Source organism: Lepisosteus platostomus, chromosome 1, assembly GCF_059453375.1.
Source record: "Lepisosteus platostomus isolate fLepPlt1 chromosome 1, fLepPlt1.hap1, whole genome shotgun sequence".
In the NCBI taxonomy this organism is placed as follows: Eukaryota; Metazoa; Chordata; class Actinopteri; order Semionotiformes; family Lepisosteidae; genus Lepisosteus; species Lepisosteus platostomus.
Window position 1 is genome coordinate 59,642,168 of NC_142611.1, and position 22,468 is coordinate 59,664,635.

At 35.4% G+C, this 22,468-nt stretch overlaps 2 protein-coding genes across 2 annotated transcripts; one reads left to right on the forward strand and one right to left on the reverse strand.

Annotated features, from left to right (window-relative positions):
• Positions 1-1,407: 1,407 nt before the first annotated feature.
• LOC148678321 (tryptophan 2,3-dioxygenase-like) lies at positions 1,408-8,858 on the forward strand. Its single transcript, XM_088633248.1, has 12 exons — positions 1,408-1,546; positions 1,856-1,958; positions 2,310-2,400; positions 2,630-2,700; positions 4,179-4,306; positions 4,524-4,710; positions 6,064-6,171; positions 6,273-6,384; positions 7,156-7,213; positions 7,606-7,685; positions 7,792-7,882; positions 8,169-8,858. The coding sequence occupies exons 1-12, from the start codon at positions 1,512-1,514 to the stop codon at positions 8,320-8,322; spliced, it is 1,218 nt and encodes a 405-aa protein (XP_088489374.1). The 5' UTR covers positions 1,408-1,511; the 3' UTR covers positions 8,323-8,858.
• A 2,526-nt stretch (positions 8,859-11,384) lies between these two features.
• Positions 11,385-21,756, reverse strand: ctso (cathepsin O). The gene is made up of 8 exons (XM_088633249.1): positions 21,409-21,756; positions 20,802-20,910; positions 20,510-20,646; positions 18,046-18,213; positions 17,509-17,630; positions 15,180-15,343; positions 12,976-13,068; positions 11,385-12,249 (listed from the first exon to the last, which is right to left on the reverse strand). Exons 1-8 carry the CDS (start codon positions 21,646-21,648, stop codon positions 12,215-12,217), a joined length of 1,068 nt encoding a protein of 355 aa, XP_088489375.1. The 5' UTR covers positions 21,649-21,756; the 3' UTR covers positions 11,385-12,214.
• Between the last annotated feature and the right edge of the window lie 712 nt (positions 21,757-22,468).

Below are 22,468 nucleotides of genomic sequence, written 5' to 3' on the forward strand. Positions count from 1 at the left end.
GTCCTTTTAAAAAGTCAACTTTGGAACCTATGATAAACTAACAAACATTGATGACTAGAAAACTGTTAATATCTTGATAATAAGTATCTAAAAAACAAATGGGAAGCCTGGAAATATTGAAGGAGGATTCCCATAGTACTGTACGTCACACCCTTTTTCTAGATCTAGTAGATCCTGATAGTTAATACCAGTTCTCGAAAACATAAATTAATTTTGACACCTTAGAGGGCATAATATGGTCACTGAGCTACCGAAAGCAGTCTAACAGTGTTAGGCTGTGTACAGGTATCATTATTTTTCTTAGATGTGCAAAATGCAGGTGATTTCTCGTATCTTTTATTCAGACAGGAACCCCTGTGGGCTGTTTCTTCTCTTACTGCAGCTATAGCTCCTACATTTTGCAATTTGACTGCTGGTTTTGTTGCTGAAATCCAATGATGGTGTACTAAATTACCATTATTGCCAGAGCACAAAAGCTTAGAACTTTGGTCCTTGGTGTCCAGAATTCAACAGGTTTTGTTTGTCATCTTAACTGTTCACTTGTGTGAATCGTAAATTAATTTAATTAAAGTGTAAATCAAATTATCTCTTCTAAATTGCTTTTAGTGTTGATGATATAAAATGACATTGAAAGCCTGCTGGATTTCAAACACACAGTTGGGAGCCCCTGTGTTACATGGGCTTCATGTTGCAATATTCCTGCTGGCAACATTCCCAGTGCACATTTGATTTTTTTACTGACCAGTAGTCTTGTGGCAGTGTATTAAAAATTGACAAGAATTTCATAAGTGCACATTACTTACCATGCATGTGCTGTCACATCTTTGTTCAATTCATAAGCAAAAGGTAAGTGAAAAAAGGGAAGATGAACTTCAGTATGTTTACAAGGCATGTAAGAACCATTATCAGCGTTGCTAATTCAAATTAAAGAGGCTGAAAATATGTGTTGTATTTCTAAAATGTTTCAGTTTGTTTTGTAACATTGACGTGCAACTATAACTGTCTGACTGCTGATGCTCTATATGAGATGTGTATAATATGAGTCTTGGAATGCAATCTAGCAAGTCTCTTGGGTTTCTTTAGATCTCCAGCCCCTAATAAACAGTGGAAACAGTGTTATATATGTCAAGTTAAGACAAAATTAGGTGCGTTAAAGGTTTAATAGCCTAGATGGAATTAATCCCTGCAGAAAGTGTAATCAACCAGGTCTGATCTGAAAAAAAAAATAATTAGAATGTTCACATTAAATCTAAGTTTTATGTCAACTCTTTTGGAGGCAAGAGTTCATAGTACGTTCCACCAATGGTGAAACTCCTGTGTACTCGCCACATTTGCACACATCTCTATTTAGCACACCATGGTGGGCAGTGTGGTAGAATGCGTCTTTGATTGGATGTGGTGAACCTTTATATAATCTGTTCCCAGCAAATGCACAAGTTATCTAAGAAAAACTGATACACATAAGCGATAGTAAAAGCAAGTCATTATTGCAGAACGTCTTTTGAGGAAACATGAGCGGATGCCCATATTTTGGAAAAAAGTATCTGTATGTATTTTCTACATAGGAGTTTCATCAAATAGTTATTTTACTGAGTATTTTGATTAGTTCAGAAACTTGTCTTGCAAAATCGTGTTTCACAGGATACATTTACTTGATAGACAATACTTATATTGCTGTGGTTGAGTTTCCTGCAACCCTTACCAGGAAAAAGGCTGAAAATGCTTGGCTAGCAGCTGTCATTTAATAGATTTTATTTTCAGGGGCCACATACTAGAGCTTACAGTGTTTTCTGAGGTTATGTATTGATGTTTATTGTTTCAGTTTGTTATTATTTGTATTTTCTTTAATTTGCAGATCTTTACACAAGAAACTTGATCTAAATGAAACTGAAGACAAAGCTCAGGAAGGAGTTAACAAAGCCAGCAAAGGAGGTCTTATCTACGGGGATTATTTACAAGTAAATCATTTTTCATTTCAGACAAAGTTATAAAATAGTGCCACTTTCCTAACTTTAAATTGTGACTACAAGACAATACATGTTTAAAGAATATGCATTGAATGTTAATATCACATTTCAAAATGCTTTTACTTTACAACAGTACAAAGATGTAATGATTCTTTCATATAAAAATGTTTGAATAGAAAGGTTTTATTATCAAACACACAAAAGGAAAAAAATAATTTTTATCTGCTTTTGTTGCTGTAATTTAAAATATTTAGTAGGTAATTAGTGCACAAGATATTAAAAACCACTTAAGTTAATGAAAATACTTTGTAAAGCGTTAAGAAATTGCTCTTTGATTTTTAGCTGGAAAAAGTTGTAAATGCCCAAATTCTACAAAGTGAACTGAAGGGAAACAAGATACATGATGAACATCTCTTCATTGTTACTCACCAAGGTAATGAATTCATAAAAAAGTTGTGCTTAGCAAAATCTGAATTAAAATGAGATTGCTGAAGCTGTATGTGAAATTTAATATTTGAATTGTCTAAAACAGCTAAGTATGTATAGTATGTTGTACTATATTGTAATTTTTCTTAAAAAATTTCTTTAAATATTTTTATATTATTATGATCAATAGCTTTTTTTTATAATTAGTGACATCTGTTATCTTTGACTATTTTCAGCTTACGAATTATGGTTCAAGCAAATCCTGTGGGAGCTTGATTCAGTTCGGGAAATTTTCATTAATGACCACGTAAGTAATCTTCCTGCAGAATACAATAGCAGAATGTTTACCAACCAACAGCTTGAGGCTGACACATATAATTCTTGATTGCCATGTGGCCACCACTTAGAGTCAGCTGTCCTTTTTATTTGTCACTCTTAAGGAACATGATGTATATGGATTAGTTCCATTTGGGCCTTGGTAAAAATAACTAAAATAACATTTTACAGTTATTCACTGTTTAGACTTGTTCTTGAAACTATGCTTATGAAATACTTAATTTGTATTAATTAATAATTATATTAATTACATACAGTAAAGATGAGGAGAAATGTTACTCAGTGCTCAGAAAAACTATATTGGAAACAGTATTGTACATATCAGCCATATTGTCACCATTGGATTTTCTAGTTGATCTGTTTCATAAATACAAGAGCTGATGAGATATGTATTCCCTTATTTTACTAGTTGCAGAGCTAGTATATCTGGGTCAGATTAAGATTTAAGATTAACAGTGAAAATGTTCTTTACCAGGTGTTTGTGTTATACCATTTAGGAACCTAATGCCACGATCGGGATCCGACCCTTTTGTATTTAGTTGATTATGTGCACCTGCACCCTGTTTAGTTAACCGCTATTTAAGCCTGGCGCTCTCACTATTCCTGGCTCAGCATTCTGTAACGGGAGCTGGTCCAGGCTCCTGTGAAGTGTAGTTCAGGACCCTATACAGATGGTATAATCTGGAAATAAATGGGGAAGGACATCCAGGGAAGGTACAGCAGGATTAGGACGGGTTGACAGACAGGAGGGCATGACAACGGTGATCCGGGGCTCGGGGGGTGTAGCACTGGCAAGCAAATTCAGACAGTCCAAGGGGAAAATCTGGGGAGCAGTCTAAAGTCCAAAACTGGGTGATCGATCCAAGACGAAACAAACAAAGTTAAAATCCGGAAGGGGATCCGGAACAGGGACAAGGAATAAAACCAAGGTAACAAGGCCAGAAGCTCCGAGTCCAGGGCTCAGTCAGGACGCCGTGATGAAGCCTATGCCGTGGGGCATCTCTTGGACCTGCTGGTAGGCGGGCTTCCGGGCGTCCATCTCCCAATACTGAGTTAGGAACAGCAAGAGCGCCAGACTTAAATAAGGAGACAAACAGGGGGCAGGTGCACATAATCAACTAAAATATGAAAGGGTCGGAGCGGATTTAAGATGAGGGATCCCGGTCGTGACACCTAAGTGGGCTCAGAACCTAGTGAATAAGTTACTAATTAATTTACTTCAAACAGAAAAATGCTCATCTGGGACTTTACTCACTGGGAAGTATTTGTTTCAAACCTGTAATTAAGGAAATAACTGAATTTCTGGCATTTTCTCAGATGACCATTGGGTACCATTGCATTTTATAAGTGTGTCACAAACTTTTTGCTGCAAATTGTAACTTGTATTTTCTCTACTTCTAGTGCTGTACATGTCTTTAAAAAACAACTAAGAACCTATTGTTTTAACAGGTTCGTGATGAGCGGAATATGCTTAAGGTTGTGACCAGAATCCACAGAATTGCAATGATTTTTAAACTACTGGTGGATCAGTTTTCTGTTCTGGAGACCATGACACCCCTGGACTTCTTTGATTTTAGGTAAAATACAAATATAAGTATATATTAACATCCGGAATATAGTAACATTTTAAACACTTTATATGCTTATATACTGTAGGTTTACTTACTGTACATACTGTACTTCAGATTTCTCTAATATACATAGAAATAAAATATATGGTGTATGCTGAATTTCACTAAGCCTCTAATTAATTTAATATATTCATGCAAACTTCACTTCTTTTGCTATTTGAAGGGATTACCTGTCCCCAGCTTCTGGATTCCAGAGTCTGCAGTTTCGCATGTTGGAGAACAAAATTGGAGTTCCAGACAGCCTGAGGGTTCCATATAATCGCCGTCATTACAGAGATAATTTCAAAGGACAGGAAAGCGAAATCTTGCTGAAATCCGAACAGGAGCCTACATTGCTTCAGCTGGTGGAGGTACACTGCTACAGACATCTCTTTGCACTTTTCTTCTCATGCACTTATTTAAGTTATTGCCATTATTCAAAATATGACAATACAATTTGGAATCCTTCAGGATGAAAAGTGCTATATTCATGCAAGGACAATTTTTATAATAAGCTATTATTAATTTACTTGACACTTTTACCAAAATAATTGAAATTATAATGTGTAGTCATTTATATAGCTGGGTATTTTAGTGAATACCCAAACAAAAAAATACTGCTCTTTGATGTTTATGGCAAAGTAGTGCTGCAACATATTTGTAAAAGAACCATAATGACTATGAACTGCAAAAAACATGGTATGGATATGAGAATACTTAAAATATAGTTATATAATATACATATATATCATTTTATTGTATATAGTTATATGAAATATAGTTATTAGTATTTTTGCATTGCTGTTGAAGGTATTTGTATGGGGAGGTTTTCCATTTATGAAATGCCGAGAAACAGGAACATGAAGCATGACAATACAATAAATATGGCACATTTAGTCCTTGAAAACTTGTTAAACATGTACAGTAAGTAGGGTCTCTTAAACCTCACAAGGTGAATTATATTGACCTGACCAGCCTACATGAGTTGGAGAACAGTGAGATGAGTGCTGTTTGTACAAAAAGCACAGTTCTTTGTGAATCTAAGTCTTTGATTCCAGTTTGGAGTATCTTCTGTATGGAGTTGAGTGTTGAGTCCTCCAGTTACTTCCCATCCCTCAAAGACAAATTGTTTAGCTTAAGGTTTAGTGTTTCTAAACTGTGGCATGTGTGTGCACCTTGTAACAGTGTCATCCAGGGTGTAGTCATTCATTGTACAGTGTGTTTCAAGGACAGAATCCATCCATCATCTGTACATACTATGCTTAATGCTGCAGCAGTGTAAACTTCACCCCGTGCTGTATTTGTATTAGAGTGCTCCTATGTAGTAGTTGTTCAAAGGACCTACCCTGTGGAAGGAAGTGTGTGAGATTTTGGCTCAGATGGCTATAATAATTAAGGCGTTGTTATTCATTCTCATTGTGCTTATGCTGAAAAAATAAAATAAGAATGAAATTGAGAATCCTTTTAATTTTTGCAAATTTATTGTTTCAATGCATCAAGAGCATAACTGCTATAATTAGGCAATATTAATAATTAGACAATGGGTGATGTGTTGATTGCTTATTCTTTTAGCTTTGTCACAATGGAGTAGGTAGACAAGGTAATTAAAGGTCCTTCTGAGAATCAGAGTGTAAAACATCAAGCCATGTCATCTCAAATATAGTTTGGAATGAACTCTGAAACATAGATTTCATTATTTATTAATTAAGATTTTCATCTTCCAGAAATGGTTGGAGAGAACTCCTGGTCTTGAAGAAAAAGGCTTTAACTTTTGGGGAAAACTGCAAAGAAATATTGAAGAAGGACTGATGCAGGAAACTGAGAGAGTTGAAGTAAATGTTTACCATAACATTATCCTAAATAAATGTTAACATCCTTTTACCCTCAAATAAAATTAAAATGTAAAATAAATTTGTTAAACAACTTTTGACAGAAACTAGAAGAATCAGAGATGAAGGAGGAAATGCTTGCTGAACTCATGAAACAGAAAGAAGTTTTCAACCCTTTATTTGATGAGAAGAGACACGAGCATCTTTTGAGTAAAGGTGAGATTTTTCTTCTATACTTGTTTTCAGATAAAAAGTTAATGAACTAAACTTTATAATCTAGTCACAATAAAGTCATAATCTACCTTTGAAAAAGTAACTAGTTAAATTAAAATGATGATTTTCTCATTTAAGAATTAACAAACCACCATAAATGGTGACATAAGATCTACATCTTGCTAAAAAGAATCCATAATGTAGTCACAATTGCTTGCTCAGGTCTACTCACTTTTTAATGAAACTGTTCATTTAATAGTGAAATAAAAGTTACAAGTATATGACTGTAAATAAGAGTTATTAACTGAAGTTCAGTGGAGGAATAACAACAACAAATTAATCTCACACAGCTATCCCTGATCACTCACAATCTTTATGTAAACTAACTATACATACAGTATCAAACAAACACCTCCCTTCTAATTCATTTCAAACATCCCTCCTCTCTGAAAGGGGTTCAAGCCTCCTGACCCTATGACCAGGAGGCTGGCAATGAACCAATCAGATTAAGCTAAACCTATTTTAACAAATAATCCAAACATTCACAAAGCTTCTAATTCTTCTGTCGTTTTCCCTCATGAATTTAAGGCTGGAAATAGAAGACACATTAAGATTCTTCTTAACATAACTTCTTAACAGGACACATGGGCATTATATGCAATCTATATTACGAAGGCATGATGCCAGTCCGTATTTGTCTATGTGCATGAGAAAAAATGTGATATTAAATGTGATAGGGAATAAGTATATTAACATAATATTCTTTCATCACAGGTGAAAGAAGACTTTCTTATAAGGCTCTCCAGGGAGCACTAATGATTTACTTCTACAGGTACAATTTTATTTTTGTGCAGCTTTGTGTATAATTTTGTTCTACATGATTTTTGATTATCAGCACAGTGGCGTAGTGGTTAGCAGTACTACCTCAGAGCAGGGGGGCCCTGGGTTTTCGCTGGTTGCTCCAGTTTCCTCCCGAAGCCCAAAGACAAACTGGTAGCTTAACTGCATTCTGGAAAAACTGGTCTGTGTTTGTGTGTGTCAGTGTTTATGTTTATGTGTGTCTGCCCTGTTATGGACTGGTGTCCATCCGAGGGTGTATCCTGCCTTGTGCCTGTTTCTTGCCAGGATATGCTCCGGCTCCCTGCAACTCTGCAGTGGAGGAAGAGATTAGAAAATGGGTGGGTGGATGATTGTTCATTCATGACAGATTTATCTTTCTCCCAGGGAGGAGCCTCGTTTCCAGGTCCCCTTTCAGCTGCTTAATTCTTTGATGGACATTGATGGTCTTATGACAAAATGGAGATGTAAGCTCATTTTCTTCCATTGTGTTTTTTAATAAAACTGAATATCAGATAGAAAGCAACAATCCTTCCCTCCTGTTTATAATACATTTTCTTATATTTCCACTAGATAACCATGTCTGCATGGTACACAGAATGATTGGTAGCAAGGCTGGAACAGGAGGGTCATCAGGCTACCACTATTTGCGTTCCACAGTGAGGTAAACTCCTCTGACTTTCTTAACATGTCTTTCCTTTTATACTATAGATCATGTCATGGCAATCCTGCTGTTAACTGGTTTAGATTATAGCAAAATTGGTCTGGTGAAAGTAATGCAAAATTTCTTCTCTTTCCTTAAACATCAGGTTCCTGAGTCTTCAGGGTATTATAGAATCCAGGGTCCTTTCTATTCACCGCACTCTGAGCATCTCCAGTCTACTGAATTTGAAACACAACGGTTCAGTTTACTTCCATACTCATAGAAAATCTTGATTCTTATTTTGCAGCGATCGTTACAAGGTTTTTGTGGATTTATTCAACCTTGCCACGTTCTTGGTTCCACGCAGTTGGGTGCCCAAACTGAATCCCGTTGTCCACAAGTTCCTCTACATGGCAGAATGCTGTGATAGCTCCTACTTCAGCAGTGAAGATTCTGACTAGAAAGTGTTCAGGAAGAACGTGTTACCTTTGGACTTTCTTTCTGAGTTTCACATACAGTACCTACAGTACTTTCATTAAAACTGACTGATATCATCATTGAGTCAATAAATGAGAAATAGATTCCGAACTATTTATGGATTAACTATTTATTTTACAAATAGGGAATAAATAGTAATTTAGGGATTTATTTTAATGTATAGATAAAATTGGATAGACATTTCCCATTAAATGACCCAGAATAAATAATGATTGAGAGTTACATACAAAAGCAGCATTTTATAGGCTCGTCAATCTTGTTGAATCTGGCTGTACACCTAAATTTACTGTAAATCAGATTTATCAAGTATAATGTATACAGTATAATTGAGTGTAATGTTTGTATCATAACATAAATCAAGTGTAATTCTGGCTCGTGCTTTAATTTCAGGACATGTTACTATTAGCTTTCCACTTTAAAATAAATATTTTAACCTGTCCATGTACTAAAGTAAATGTTAGTGTTTGTATTATAAATAAACCATTTTAAGTGTACTGTATTTTTGTCTTATGTATTAATTTCAAGACATTTTATTTTTGGCTTTCCCATTTACAATAGTAAATGTCATGTCTTTGCTTTTGTATGGTATTGAGTGGATGTGGGTGAAGAGAATGACTAAGACCAACAGAGGAGTACATCAGGTTTCTTCATTGTGCTGGAAGGAGGCACACCAGATCATCAGAGCTGTTTTTGCGCATGACAATGATGAATTGCTCCTTTGGCACATTGAGTGTTCTATGTTTCTGGGTAGACTGAAAATGCTGTAATTATTAGAGAAATAAACATTGCAATTACGCAGGATATCTGCCTGTGGTTAAAGGTCTGTGGATACACTGGTGGTTCCAGAGGATATAAACAACCTGTTGTGAGGCAAAGAGGGACCTAGAACCCTTGAAATTGCTAGGTGGAAGATACAGATACAAAGTCAATAGTATTCTGCATTTAGGGGGTCACCATTCAAGGCAACCACAGTAAAATTGTAACCACAGCTGTAAATGCTCTAGTAATTCTAATATACAACTGCGCTTGAGACCTATTTTCCCCATTTGGTCCTAAGAATTTTCAGAAAATATTTTTTTTTCTTCATAGGCATTATTATACCTCTCCAAAAATTGCATTTAGCTTTCACACTCATTTCGATGGATTTCTTGTCTGAACAAAGGCTTTCGAACCATAGTCCCAACCGTAGCAACGTCTCTGAATAGGCATTATGAACACGCTGACTAACAATCAATGAACTATAAAAAAACTAAATGTGCAAAAAAACAGAATGTAGAGTGGTTTTAGAAAAGATTAATGTAAAAAAATGACCAAAATAGTCCAAGTGTGGCTTTACCCCTAGAAGGCGGTTAGTAGTTAGCAGATGTTGTCTCCAGCTGTTGACAATGTAACTTTCGTAAAACTAAAATTTTTCATATATATATATGCAGTATGCCCTCTTAATGAAAGCACTTTAAAGAGCTACTTGATTTTTTGTTTTGGCTTCTAAGGACCAAAACAATCTTGATTAAAGGATTTAGTAAAGTTCAATGACAGAGAACCATGGTTCCTAAAACATCATTTTTATGACCTTGGATATAGTGTTGATCTTTCTGAGCATGATCCTGATGCTTTTTAGGATAGATATACCTTTTCGATATTATTCCAAATAATATTCCTATTCTTCTTTATGATGCATTGCTGTTTCTTCTTTGTTTCTCTTCTAAATTGGGATTATTGTCAAACATCCAAAAACGTTTTAAAACGTTGTTATAAAACACGTTTTTGATGGAAATTAACTTTTAAGTGTTCAATGTTACTGATATGATGAGAAAAAAGTTAAGCAAGTTCATTTATTCCATTCTAGTAATGTAAGGATGTAGACAACTATTTCTAAAAACTCCTGTGGAAAAATAAAACCATACATTTTAGAAACTATAACAGTTGCCTCTGATAAAAATAGAACATTTGATTTTTCGGTTATATTGCTGTTTTCTCACAGTAAATAGTTAAATTTGAATTACTGGGCTGAAATGCCAATTTTTGTTAAATTATGAAATTTCAAATTTTAAAGATTGTTTTTCCTTTGCATGCAGGATTGCAGTAGAATCTACAGGCCTTCCATGCAATTGTGCTTCATGTTACAGTGAAGGATCCTGAAAAACTGCACATAATTTTATAATATATTCAATTCAAATCATTTTTATATAGCACCTTTCACAAGGTTGAAGGTTGAAGGTTTCACAAGGCGCTTAACAATACAATTGAGAATACAGTTTGTCAATACAGAATAGGAGACCAGAAGACAACGGAGGAGAGGAACCAAAAACTCCTTAGTAAGGAGAGAAAAACCCTCTAGGGGTCCAAGGTCAACTGGTTGCCCAACCCCTTTGGGTATGCTAACATTATATAATTTAAAAAAGGAAACGACGGGGGTATTAATCCATCCATTCATCCATCATGTCTTCTGTGTGTTAGTTCTCCATGCAGATCTCTTTAGACCAGTAAATTCCTCCTAAACGATAGCTACAGTATATCCACGATGTCCCTCTTGGATCCACGGCAGTGATGCAGCATCCAACTCAGATGGTACCCAGCCCGGGCACCATCTGGACATGTGAGGAGGAGAATAGGATGATTTCGTCAGAACAGATGGATCTACCTCGTGGGCCAACAGAGACACACAATGGCATGTACAGCGGTACCAGCAGCCATGGTTGCAGCAGGCTATAATGTAAGGTGTGAGTAGGCTAGGCTGAAGTAATAGGTCTTCAGTCTGGATTTGAATACTGAGATTGACTCGGCATCCCGAATATGGGATATATTAAAAGTGTTCATGGAAAAAAATTGGGTCACTAATTTTTACAGAGAATGAAATTAGGTATTCTGCATGTTGTTTTTGAGAAGAAAACCTCATCTACTAGCAACACTGTTTCAAAAGTACATGCAGTTACTTTTAACATAAGTAACTATTCTAATTTCTAAACCTTCACAGATATATATTGTACAAAATGTGGAAAGGGTTGGAAACAATACACAAAAAATATTCCTGTGATTTTTAAAATTTTATTTTAAAATCAGAAACAGCTTGTACAAAAAATAAAATATCACAATACATTACTCATTTACATCTTCTGAAAAACAGAAGTTTTATGTATTTATTAGCAACTGGAAATAAACTTACATGTATATGAAACTTATTAAAAGCTCAATTCTAATTTCAAGTTTTATGTTTAGATGTTCTTTAAAAACATTACCAAGCATAAACCCTTCAAAATATCTCATTTTCAGATCTTCTTAAAAAGGTGAAAAAACAGTCCATAAACAATTTAAAATGGAATTAAATATAAAATGTTGTCTTCTCTCAGTGTGGTACTTTTGGTAAACTTACTGGAGTAAATGAAAGGACAGGTTTTATTAATTGAAATCTTAGCTCCTTTCCTAAGGTCAAGCTCCAAAGTCTATTTAGCTCTGTTTCTGAACAACCCAGTGTTACTTTGGGTAAAGTAAACTAGATGAGCACTAATGCAAACCTGTGAAACAAACCTTAAGTGCAATAATGGTAGACTGTGGGTTCAAATCCCAGGTAGGGCTATAGCTGTTCAACCTTTGCAAGAACTGCTAAAATGGTTACTCTCAGAGGAGTTGTTGGAAAGAAAAATTTAATCTAAACGTACTTACTAAGTTTTTTATTGATATCTCAATAAATAACAGATTCATTGAGATATTTAGAATTTGACTTGTGTAAAATTGTCATCTCTTCCCCTTGGACTCACGGTATAGTTTTACAGCAATGACGGTCCTGCCAGTCAGCTAATTAACATTAATGAATTCCTTGTATATTGACTTCAAGGGCTTCAAGGACTTTACATCTGGTCACGAAAAGGCAGCAGTTACAGTATCAGCAATGCCTGGCAAAGAAAAGGTACAAAACAAAAACATCAAAGATCAAAGAATGTTTCCTACAGAAATTTAGAGTTTTTGAATTTTCTTTAATGAATACTTGCTACAACAGTGAAAAACAAGTGAGGATGAAGGGTAACAAGGACAAATGGAGAAGAGATATCTTAGCAAGGACAGCCATTTTCCTATATGGTCAAATTACATTTCAAATTAAATTTAATTTAGCTGTTAAGCTTGTTTTCTAGCTGTCCCCAGGTAATTCGTATAATATAGGAAAAACATATTTGGAACTGAATTCCTTATTACTCAGTAAACAAGGAAACTTTTAAAAACAGAATTAAGGATTAGGGTGTATTTAATGGGATTAATTAAATCTCTAAGGTAACAAAAAATACAGATTTGGTTGCTGTTTAAAGTCATCACTTGTACTTTAAAAAACACAAGGTTAAGATGCTACACCAAATAATTTACTGAGAGAAAGTGGTTTTCTTTGTCAGAAAACAGGAAGAAGAATATTTTTACATCCGGGTGTTTCAGGGCCTGTTTTTTATGCAGAGCCGCACTACTATTTGTATAAAATGCATTATAAATACAATATGGAAAGCCCCCCCCCAAAAAAAAATTGCCAAATGGTCCCATTAAATTCATAAATGCTACTTTATCCATTATAATAATAAAAAACCTTACCACGGTTTCCAAGACAATTACAACCGAATCGTCACGCTCTTACTTACCACAAACATTGCTTCCCATTTTAATGTAGACATAGCCTTCATTGCCCCATGAGGCTCCCCATGAGTTGCGCACTATCCAGTAAGGAACATCACCTAGGATAACATAAAAAAAAATTAAAAATAGTGAAATTAATCTATTAGGTACTGTAATGGAGAAGGTGTTTCTCACTGTCGTTCATGTTATTTTAAGCCATGGGAAGGCATCTTAGGGATGCTACAGAGAAAAATAAGGTAGACATTTGTACAAGGCTGTAAGAGAGGACTCTATGCAGCTGTTTTTCCATTTTCTCTATAAATACATATGAATACATACTGTATGGTCTTTTGGTAAGACCAGTCATTTGGTTTGGTTAGTTTTGGAGTAATCACTGATAAAGCATAGGGATAGACATAGGTTAAAGGCTTAGCTAACACTGTCAAACTCTCTCTTGACGGAGCCAATGCTGCAACAGAAAAGAAACTGGGAACCCTAAGTTGGATGGAGTCACTTCAGCCCCCAGTATAGACTGAAAGATACTCATTAAGGTTGAGACAGAAGGGGAACCCGGATAGGCCAGTAGGTTACTACTGACCATATTAGTGAGAGATGGTAATTGTATTTCACCAGGGTTGGCAAAGCCTCATCCCCTGTTCCATGATTCCCCATAGTTCAACTGGTTAATATGTATAGATCCTCCTACACAGCACACAAGTGTCTGAGTATTCAGTTGGTAGCTGGCTATGGGATCAACACAGAACTGACTTCATATGTGAACAGAACAAATGACAGCAGTGAAAATGCCATTTTCTTCAGTCAAATTTGACAGGCAGAGTTTTCTAACAGGGCATGACATCTTTGTGCACTTACACTTAATCTCCTAAGTGTAAGTGCACAGAGATGTCATGCCCTGTCAGAAAGCTCTGCCTGTCAAATTTGACTGAAGAAAATGTAAGTCTAAGCACTATAATTATCATGACGCACTTTGAAATGCTCAATATCCATTTACTGAAACACTGTCATACCCATGTTGCTAGGATCAAAGTTGTCTGGTTTTATTAGAATGTAAACATCAGGCCAAATCTGGAAATCTGCCTGTAGTTCTTGCCTGTACATTTCATTCTCAACAACACCGAAGGTATGACGTTTTCATAGTTCTTTAAGGTGATGGAAACAGAGGAAAATCAAGGAGTCAGTAGTACTGAGAAAAAAATGGCAAGTTTCATCTAGTCTGCACACTAGCAGCACACTAGCTGTTGGAGGTTGAGAAATAATCAAATCATGCACAATAATGACGGTCAGAAACATTAGTTGCACAAAGTATTTGACACCATCCAGTTCCCAGTAGTTTTGACTTTTCAGAAAAAAAACCTTAAACTTATCAAGACAGTTCACAAAGCATTCAAAAACCTTTCCATAACTTAGCCTGTTGTAAAACAGAATGTCCTTGTATGCTCTCTTCAAGCAGACCTTGAAACTGCCAGTGTATCAAGGAAAATCAAGCGACCACAAAATTCTCTGTCTTCTGTAGGCATCTCTTTATTAAGATCAGAATTAAATATCTTGGCAAAAAGATCTTCTTGAAGAATAATACAATGAAATTTTACCCTTGGGTGACTAATTTGATTTTTATAAATTATTTCTATTTTCCGACCATAGCAGGTTGAACAAATCCAAATTCATTTCTCAAAGAGGGCTGGAAAAAAAAAATCTAACATTGTTTTCTTAAGGATTACCATTACTGTCCAAAAGGTTCGACCCAACACTTAAAGTGTAAAATACATGACCAGTGCTTAGTGCTCCCAAGATCGAAGGTAGGCTGACCCCGCTAAAAGTAATGTAGTAAATAAACTGAATTGTTTTTCTTTCATTGAGTGGCACAACTCAGAGATATCTACTGTAAACATGACTTAAAGCAGTAAAGGAATCTTATAGTTTTATCATCTTTTATTAACAAGACTTTTTGCCATTGATTAGACTTTCATTGGAAATGACAGTGATAAACATGTTGCGTTTCTGTACACTGCCGACCCCCGTTCTTTACAATAATACCAGCAGGTCACGCCACTGGCATCCAAATTCATATGTCAAATGGACTATTCAGTTAAAACAAATGCAATACAATCCAACAAATGTAAAACTGAAACTGCAAGCATGCCGATAATACTGTGTTTATTTTGTGTACAAAAAAAGTACTGTTTTGTTTGAGCTATTTGAGTTTTCTTACCTGTTCTGTCATACCCAGTGATGAGGACAGCGTGATTTGCCTCCTGACTAGAGCAGTGATGCTGTATAACACCTCCAAGATAGTCCTGCCAACTAACCGCATCCACTGTTACTGCAAGTGGACCCCAGTTCACAAGCTTCTCCATCATTACCTCCTCTTGTCCACTGGAAAAGATTGATTGTATGGAAATATGAACCAGTATCTTTAATAGCAGCAAAAATAATTATGATGAAACGTGATAGACCAAAAACAGTTGTTTGAAAAGAAAAGAAAACAAGGACTAGACAAAAACCAGGCTATTACAGCAAAAAAGTAAAAGTACAATTACAGTAAAAAAACAATTGTGAAGCAAACTGTTACCAGACTATAAATTCAAAATGTGATGTGTGTGGAATGGAAATGTGTCACCAACATTGTCCTTAATTCTACTTGCTAAAGGCCTAGGGTATGTGCTAAGCAAATACATTATAATGGAGCAAGAACTGTCAAGCCTAGGAATAACATAGGAAAAAAAGAGAACACTTAAGCAGCCAAAAATCATAAGCCAAACTACTGCACATAAATGTAGATATAAAAAACTATATATCATTTGACTCTGCAGTTCAACAATTTAGGAAAGGGGGACATGGTCGTTGATCTATGAAATGTAGATCAAGAAACTGTACCCTCTCCACAGGCTATGTGAGACTTCACTTACACAGATTCTACTTTATGTAAAAACTTCTGTGGGTGCAATTATCTAGGTAAAGAGAGTTTATGTTACACTTGTAAAAATAAGTAGTATGGCACGTTCCTTCAGCAGATGAATAACATGGAGTAAACATAAAGAGGTCACTGCCAGGGCTCTGTTTTACACTTCAGTCTCGCTTTGCCTTCACACGTGTGGTAACATCTGCATATTATCTTGTGCTTTTCATTGGAAATTGCAAGTAACCCACATCACAATCATGTCAGGGAAGCAACCAAGTGTATTTTGTGTTTACCGAATAGTATAGTGTAGGGCAATTAATTGTAGTTTTTAATACATTCTTTAAAAATGTAATTCTAATTTATTTGCTGTAATGTATATTTTAAGAGTATTCTATAGTGTTTAAATGTACTAATTAAAGACTTTAAAACCATGTCGTTTTCATTCATTATTGGTTAGTTCATTTCTTCCCTCTATATCAACAGGGAAAGTTTTCTTTCTCTCATCTCATGGACTGCTAGATGCTGCTACAATAAACCCAAGTGAGCCTGCAGTTCTGCTCTCCTGTCCCTCCTTCCTCACTTGCACACAGCTAGAACAAATAAGGAGGATCACTGCAATATCATAAACGGTGATTCTCTTTATGTACTCAAGCAAACCCCTAAGGATCCCTTCCGACTTGCATAAGATTCAACTTGGGTAAAGACTTGCTTTTTTTGCTAAATTGTGGTAATATTTTTATTTGACCGTAGAGCATAAATGTTGTAGTATAGTTAAAAGTGAAACAAAAGACAAAACAGACAAATGCATCTTTGGCCACATTGTCCTAAAGAAGAAGAGCTATTGACATCTGCATTAAGAAAGAAATTTAGAAATAAAAAATAACACCACAAATTAAAATATTATGTAATAAATGTATGGTAAATTTCTAAATGCATACAAAAATTAAAAATTAACTTCTAAAAATCATTACCATGGACATGACCTATATGTTATTGAACTGACAGTTCAAATTCAGTATTTACTCAGGTTAAAAAAAAATCTGTTCACAAAACCTAACTATGGGTGCCCCGGACAAACTATCAAGCAATGCAGCTGAAGAAGTAGCCCTTGGACCCTTTAAGAACAGGATGGATGAGATTCTTGGCTCTACAAACTAACAAAGGGCAAGATTAGGCTGTATGACATACTAAATAAACTTTATTTTGTTATATTTAATCTCTTATTTAACACAAAACCTACACAAGGTGTTAACGTTACAAAATTAGTGCTACGATAAACGATCTAGAAATTAATACTGATAGAACTGGGCCTTTAAATTAAACATTGCTAAGGTGTATATCTACAACATGTACATTTGTAGATCTGAAACTAAACAATATACAAATGAATAAATTAAAACAATGATGCACATGCACAAGTAATAAGTATTATTCAGGACTGTATTTATAATTTTGAAATAGTTTATGAATATCTGTGAAGCAAATATTACCTTTAAGTTAGTTGTAAATAAACTGGTAAATTGCTTTTGCTTGACAACCTGTTTTTCACTATTTAGGTTATACTGAGGTATTTGCTATTTGCAGATCCTAAAACAAAGCATAATTTTTAATTTTCCAGCTAATACATTATATGACATACCTGAAGTCATAAGCCACAAAATCCTTTATTGATACTCCAAAATGTGATTTTGCAAAATAATGACAAATTCCTGTTAATGCTTTAAAAGGATAATCCAACTCTTTCACTAGTTTTTCTTTTGTCTGTAAGAAAAAAAAACCAAGTCAGATAAAAGTATAGATATCCAGTGTAAATATTATCATTAGAAAAGAAAAGTTTTACAAACAAAAAACAGACAGAATTAAAAAATACTGGAATACTGGAAAAGACTGCTGTTGAGTTTATACCCCTGTCCATAAACATATACAGAGATAAAACCAAGGCTTTTAACCTATATACCCAATGTGTTAAAAGATCTTCAAGAAGTGAAGGTCTGAAAAAGTCCAAGTCTGGAAGTACTCTGTGTGTGTGCAGAGTAGTATTAAAAGAACATATTTGCATGGGAGTATGCATATTTGAGCCAGTGTTTGGAAAACATGGATATGACATGAATTGGTAGATGCCAGATATGGTATATCATTTTACACACCTGACACTTGAAAAAAAATTAAAACTGACCTGATTTAGCCAGTTTAAAGCACCCACAGTAGAGCCACCATTGCAACCCTTGTTCTTATAAGAGCAATCAATCACTTGCTGAACGCTAAGCTCCTCCAGGGAATGACCTTGTATTCCATAAACAGATTCTATTCCTCCAACTACACTGAATGCCCAGCAGCCCCCACACTGTGAAGACATAAGAAAATAAACAAACCAGTACATCAATACAAATCGGAACAGGATTAACATCTATTTGCATATGAACATAAAATAAATCCCATATACTATAATATATTTTAAAATGCATAACCCTGCTCTTGCTACTAAAAAGATTGATTTATTTAGCTTGATTCTAATCCTATTAAACAGGACTAAAAAGGGTAATCTCCTGAAGAAAATGTATTTAGTTTTCTCTCTTCACAGTCAATTGTTACACAAGGGCATCACAATTTGATGTAAACTCTAAGTGACACTAAAGGTTATATCTGACATGTCTACAATACTCCTAAAAAGGATGAGAAAATTGAAAGAAACAAACATAAATAGACATTTATAAAAAGTTCTGTCAGCACATAATTTGTGTTCAATGCTTTATTTAAAATATTTAAAAAGGATTTACAATGATGACTTGGGCAATAGCTTTTTTACCTCAAGGCATAATGGCAGCAATATGAGTGAAGTACCTTGATGACAGACAACAACAACAGGAGTGCTTCACTCAGGACTTGAGCCCACAACCTTAGTCTCTAGTCTATTAGACCTTGACCTTAAGACCCCTGAAATCCAATTATTTGATGTACATTGATGTAAACAGCTCCTTTATTAGTAAAGGCCCTTCTAATTATTAATTAAATAACTAAAAATCTGGTTGCAACAAAACTGTGCAATTGGAATGGATTGAAGAGGCTGCTGGTCGAGAAACCAAGCCCTAGCTAATATGCCACACTACGGCCCCAAACTTTTTTTATAATTGTGTAATATGACTGTCTTTCAATTTTCACATGTGCAACTTCTCACTCTAATGTATAGCATATTCTTTCTAATATAGTTTCTTCTATAGTTTGTGTCCATATTTGGCAGCTTTTATACATCAAAAGGTGTGCGATCATTTTTCCAAAAGTACAGACACGAAAAAATTGAGCAGACGTACATTCAAAATGGTTGCCATGCAACATAAATTTCAAATGTTTCACTATAATATTAATATTTTGAGCTACTGGATTCGATAATCATCAATGTTATACCCGTACAATGTTACCATCACCAATTATTAATCTCTTGGTTTAGTCCTACAGCCCCAGTATGACATGGGGAAATAGCACTTGACTGGACAAATGACACGTCCCTCACTGATGTAGCTCACTGGTGCCTGTCAAGTCCCAGTGCGGACAGAAGCCAAAGCAAAACCCTAACAGAAAAAACTAATAAGCTTTTCCTCAGCTTTTTTTTTTATGACCAATTCAAATGTTCCAGCAACTACTGATTTTCCTTATACAAACTAATGTATAATGGGAATTTTCTCATTAGATGCATAATAAGGTGAAAATGACAAGTTGTAGTATACATCCAACCATTTTCTAACTGCTTTATCTAATTATTCACAGCAAGCAATAGGCAAAAGGCAAAATACACCCTGGACAGGATCCTAATCCATCGGAGGACACACATGGACACAGACACGCACACACATCACCAATTTTCCCAGAAGCCAAAAAACCTACCACTATGCTTTTGGACTGTGGGAGGAAACCCACGTCAACATGGGGAGAATATACAATCTCCACACAAATAGCACCCCAGAAATTGAACCCAGGGCACCAATGCTAACCACTGCACCATTATGCCAGCCTGTAATACACATGAAATGCCAGCAGCCATATCACCCTGCAACTCACAACTGGCAGCCCACTGGAGCTCAGCAGGTGTGAGCCTGGTCAGTACCTGGATGGGAGACCTCCTGGGAAAAACGAAGGTTGCTGCTGGTAGTGGTGTTAGGGGGACCAGCAGGGTCACCCTGCGGTCTGTGTGGGTCCTAATGCCCCAGTATAGTAATGGAGACACTATACTGTAAACAGGCGCCGTCCTTTGGATGAGACGTAAAACCGTGGTCCTGACTCTCTGTGGTCGTTAAAAATCCCAGGGTGTTTCTCGAAAAGAGTAGGGGTGTAACCCCGGCATCCTTGCCAAATTTCCCCATTGTCCCTTACCAATCCTGGCCTCCTAATAATCCCCATCTATGAATTGGCTTCATTACTCTGTTCTCCTCCCCACTAATAGCTGATATGTGGTGAGCGTTCTGGCGCACTATGGCTGCGGCCACATCATCCAGGTGGATGCTACACATTGGTGGTGGTGGAGGGGAGTCCCCATTACCTATAAAGCGCTTTGAGTGGAGTGTCCAGAATAGCGCTATTTAAGTGTAAGGAATTATTATTATTATTATTATTATTATTATTAAATAGAAAAAAATATTCACACTTACTGACTGTTGGTTCTGAACAGGGGTAACAACTTTCTTATCTCTCCAGTCAAACCTCAGAGGTAAGGGTCCATGGAATCTTTCTTCCTTCAGGTTTGTAAACAGTGGAACTTTTTCAGGCCGGGCCTTCAAATACTGTTCTGAAGAGGGAAAATAAGGATGATTCTAAACACTATAAAATAATTTAAAACTGAAAAGCTACAGAAAACTTTAATTAAAAATAAATATATTTTCTGTTTTAAAAAAAACATATTGTATTAAGCATGCTTGCATTAAAATTGTAGTCTAAGATTACCTCTGAATTCTGTGGTTGAAAAGTCAGAAAACTGGTTTATGCCATACTGAGCAGAATTGTTAGAGGAATCCAATGACAAATTCAGGAATGAGTGTCTTCTAATGCTGGCCTGAAACACAATTTTAAAATACAATCCATGTTCATTATCAATGTAGTTTAAAACTTTTTAAAACATTCTGGAATAACATTGTTCCATTGTTTCAAAACGTTATGTCATTTGATGCTATTAATTACAAAAAATAAAACAGTATAGTATGGCAAAAGTTAAAAACTCCACCAGGATAAGTATGAATGAAAAAAACCGCCTTGATCAGTTGACCACTCTATCAAACCGTATTTATAAATCTATTGCAGAACTTTAGAAATAGAGATCTCAAAATGTTGTGAAAGACTAAAGTGTTTTTTAAAAATGTTATTAAATTAATCCTCAGTTTTGGTAAGAAAAAAGTCGTTGTTTTGTCACAGCATGTGAAGTGCAACGAGGTCACCAAGTACAAAAAAGAAAATTCAGTATAAATGTTTATAATGAACAGAGCTTTTTCATCATTGTGACAGGGTGTGCGCTAATAAAACGTCCCGTTCCGTATCGTGTGAGAAGGAGACGTACCTTAAAATTATCAAGCTTCAGTAAAAAATCTTTGCTGTCAGGTACATAACTTCTGTTAAACTTTTCCCTAAACAAACGAAATTCACTTGTTTCTGATTTAACAAGGCCACCATGACCAGACACAGAAAGTACATTGTGTACCGTACTGTCAGAATCACTGTGAAAATCAGAAATTATTTTTCCCGATAAGGCACAAAGTCCATTTGCAGCGACCAAAACCAACAGTATATAACCCCTCATTTGACCAATGTAGTTTAAAAGTTACACAACTTTCACATGCTGAATTCTCTTCCTTCCAATCACATGACTTGTCTGTTTGCTTACTTGCTGAACAGCTAAACAATTGCATAAAACTTCCGGTGCTTCAGCTCTTTGTAGAAGTACGGAAGTAAACTTCTCTTTAGTTATATAAATTATATTATGTAATATTATATATTATAATATTTTCGAGACATGTTTTAAGTTTTTTTTTATCGTTACTTATGATATATGTGTAGTGAGTCAGATTTAAAAAAAAAATCTCTTACAAGGATAAATTTATTAATTTGAATGGTTACGTAGAGATGGGCGTGTCGTTAAATCTAGAGACTAGTTGAAGTTTATTCCCGATTTACATGGAGCAGAACCGTATGATTATAGTAATGCACAGTAGTAGCGGACATGTTTTTGGTTTCAAGGTTTTCATCAGCATTGCGTTTTGTCTAGTGATGGTGTATTCGGTCCGACTTTAATTTGAAATCTTCATCTTTCTCCCTGTTGAAACAGTACGGATATCATTAGCTTTGTTGCGTTTTGTAATAAAATGTATTTATGTTTTAGTATATATTTTTAAAATGTCCATTTCTGGGCTTGCTTTTACAGAAATATATGACGCGGGAATCAATTCTTTAGCCCAATCAATTAATTTAGGGGAGCTCTGCCTTGACATGTATCGAAAACGACAAGGATCAGTGCTTTGTATACGTGTGCACGACTGTATACAGTATCTGCTGCATGTAAGTTTATTTTATTCAGTCGTTTCATTTAAAAGGAAAAATTATTTCCACACTGAATTTGATAA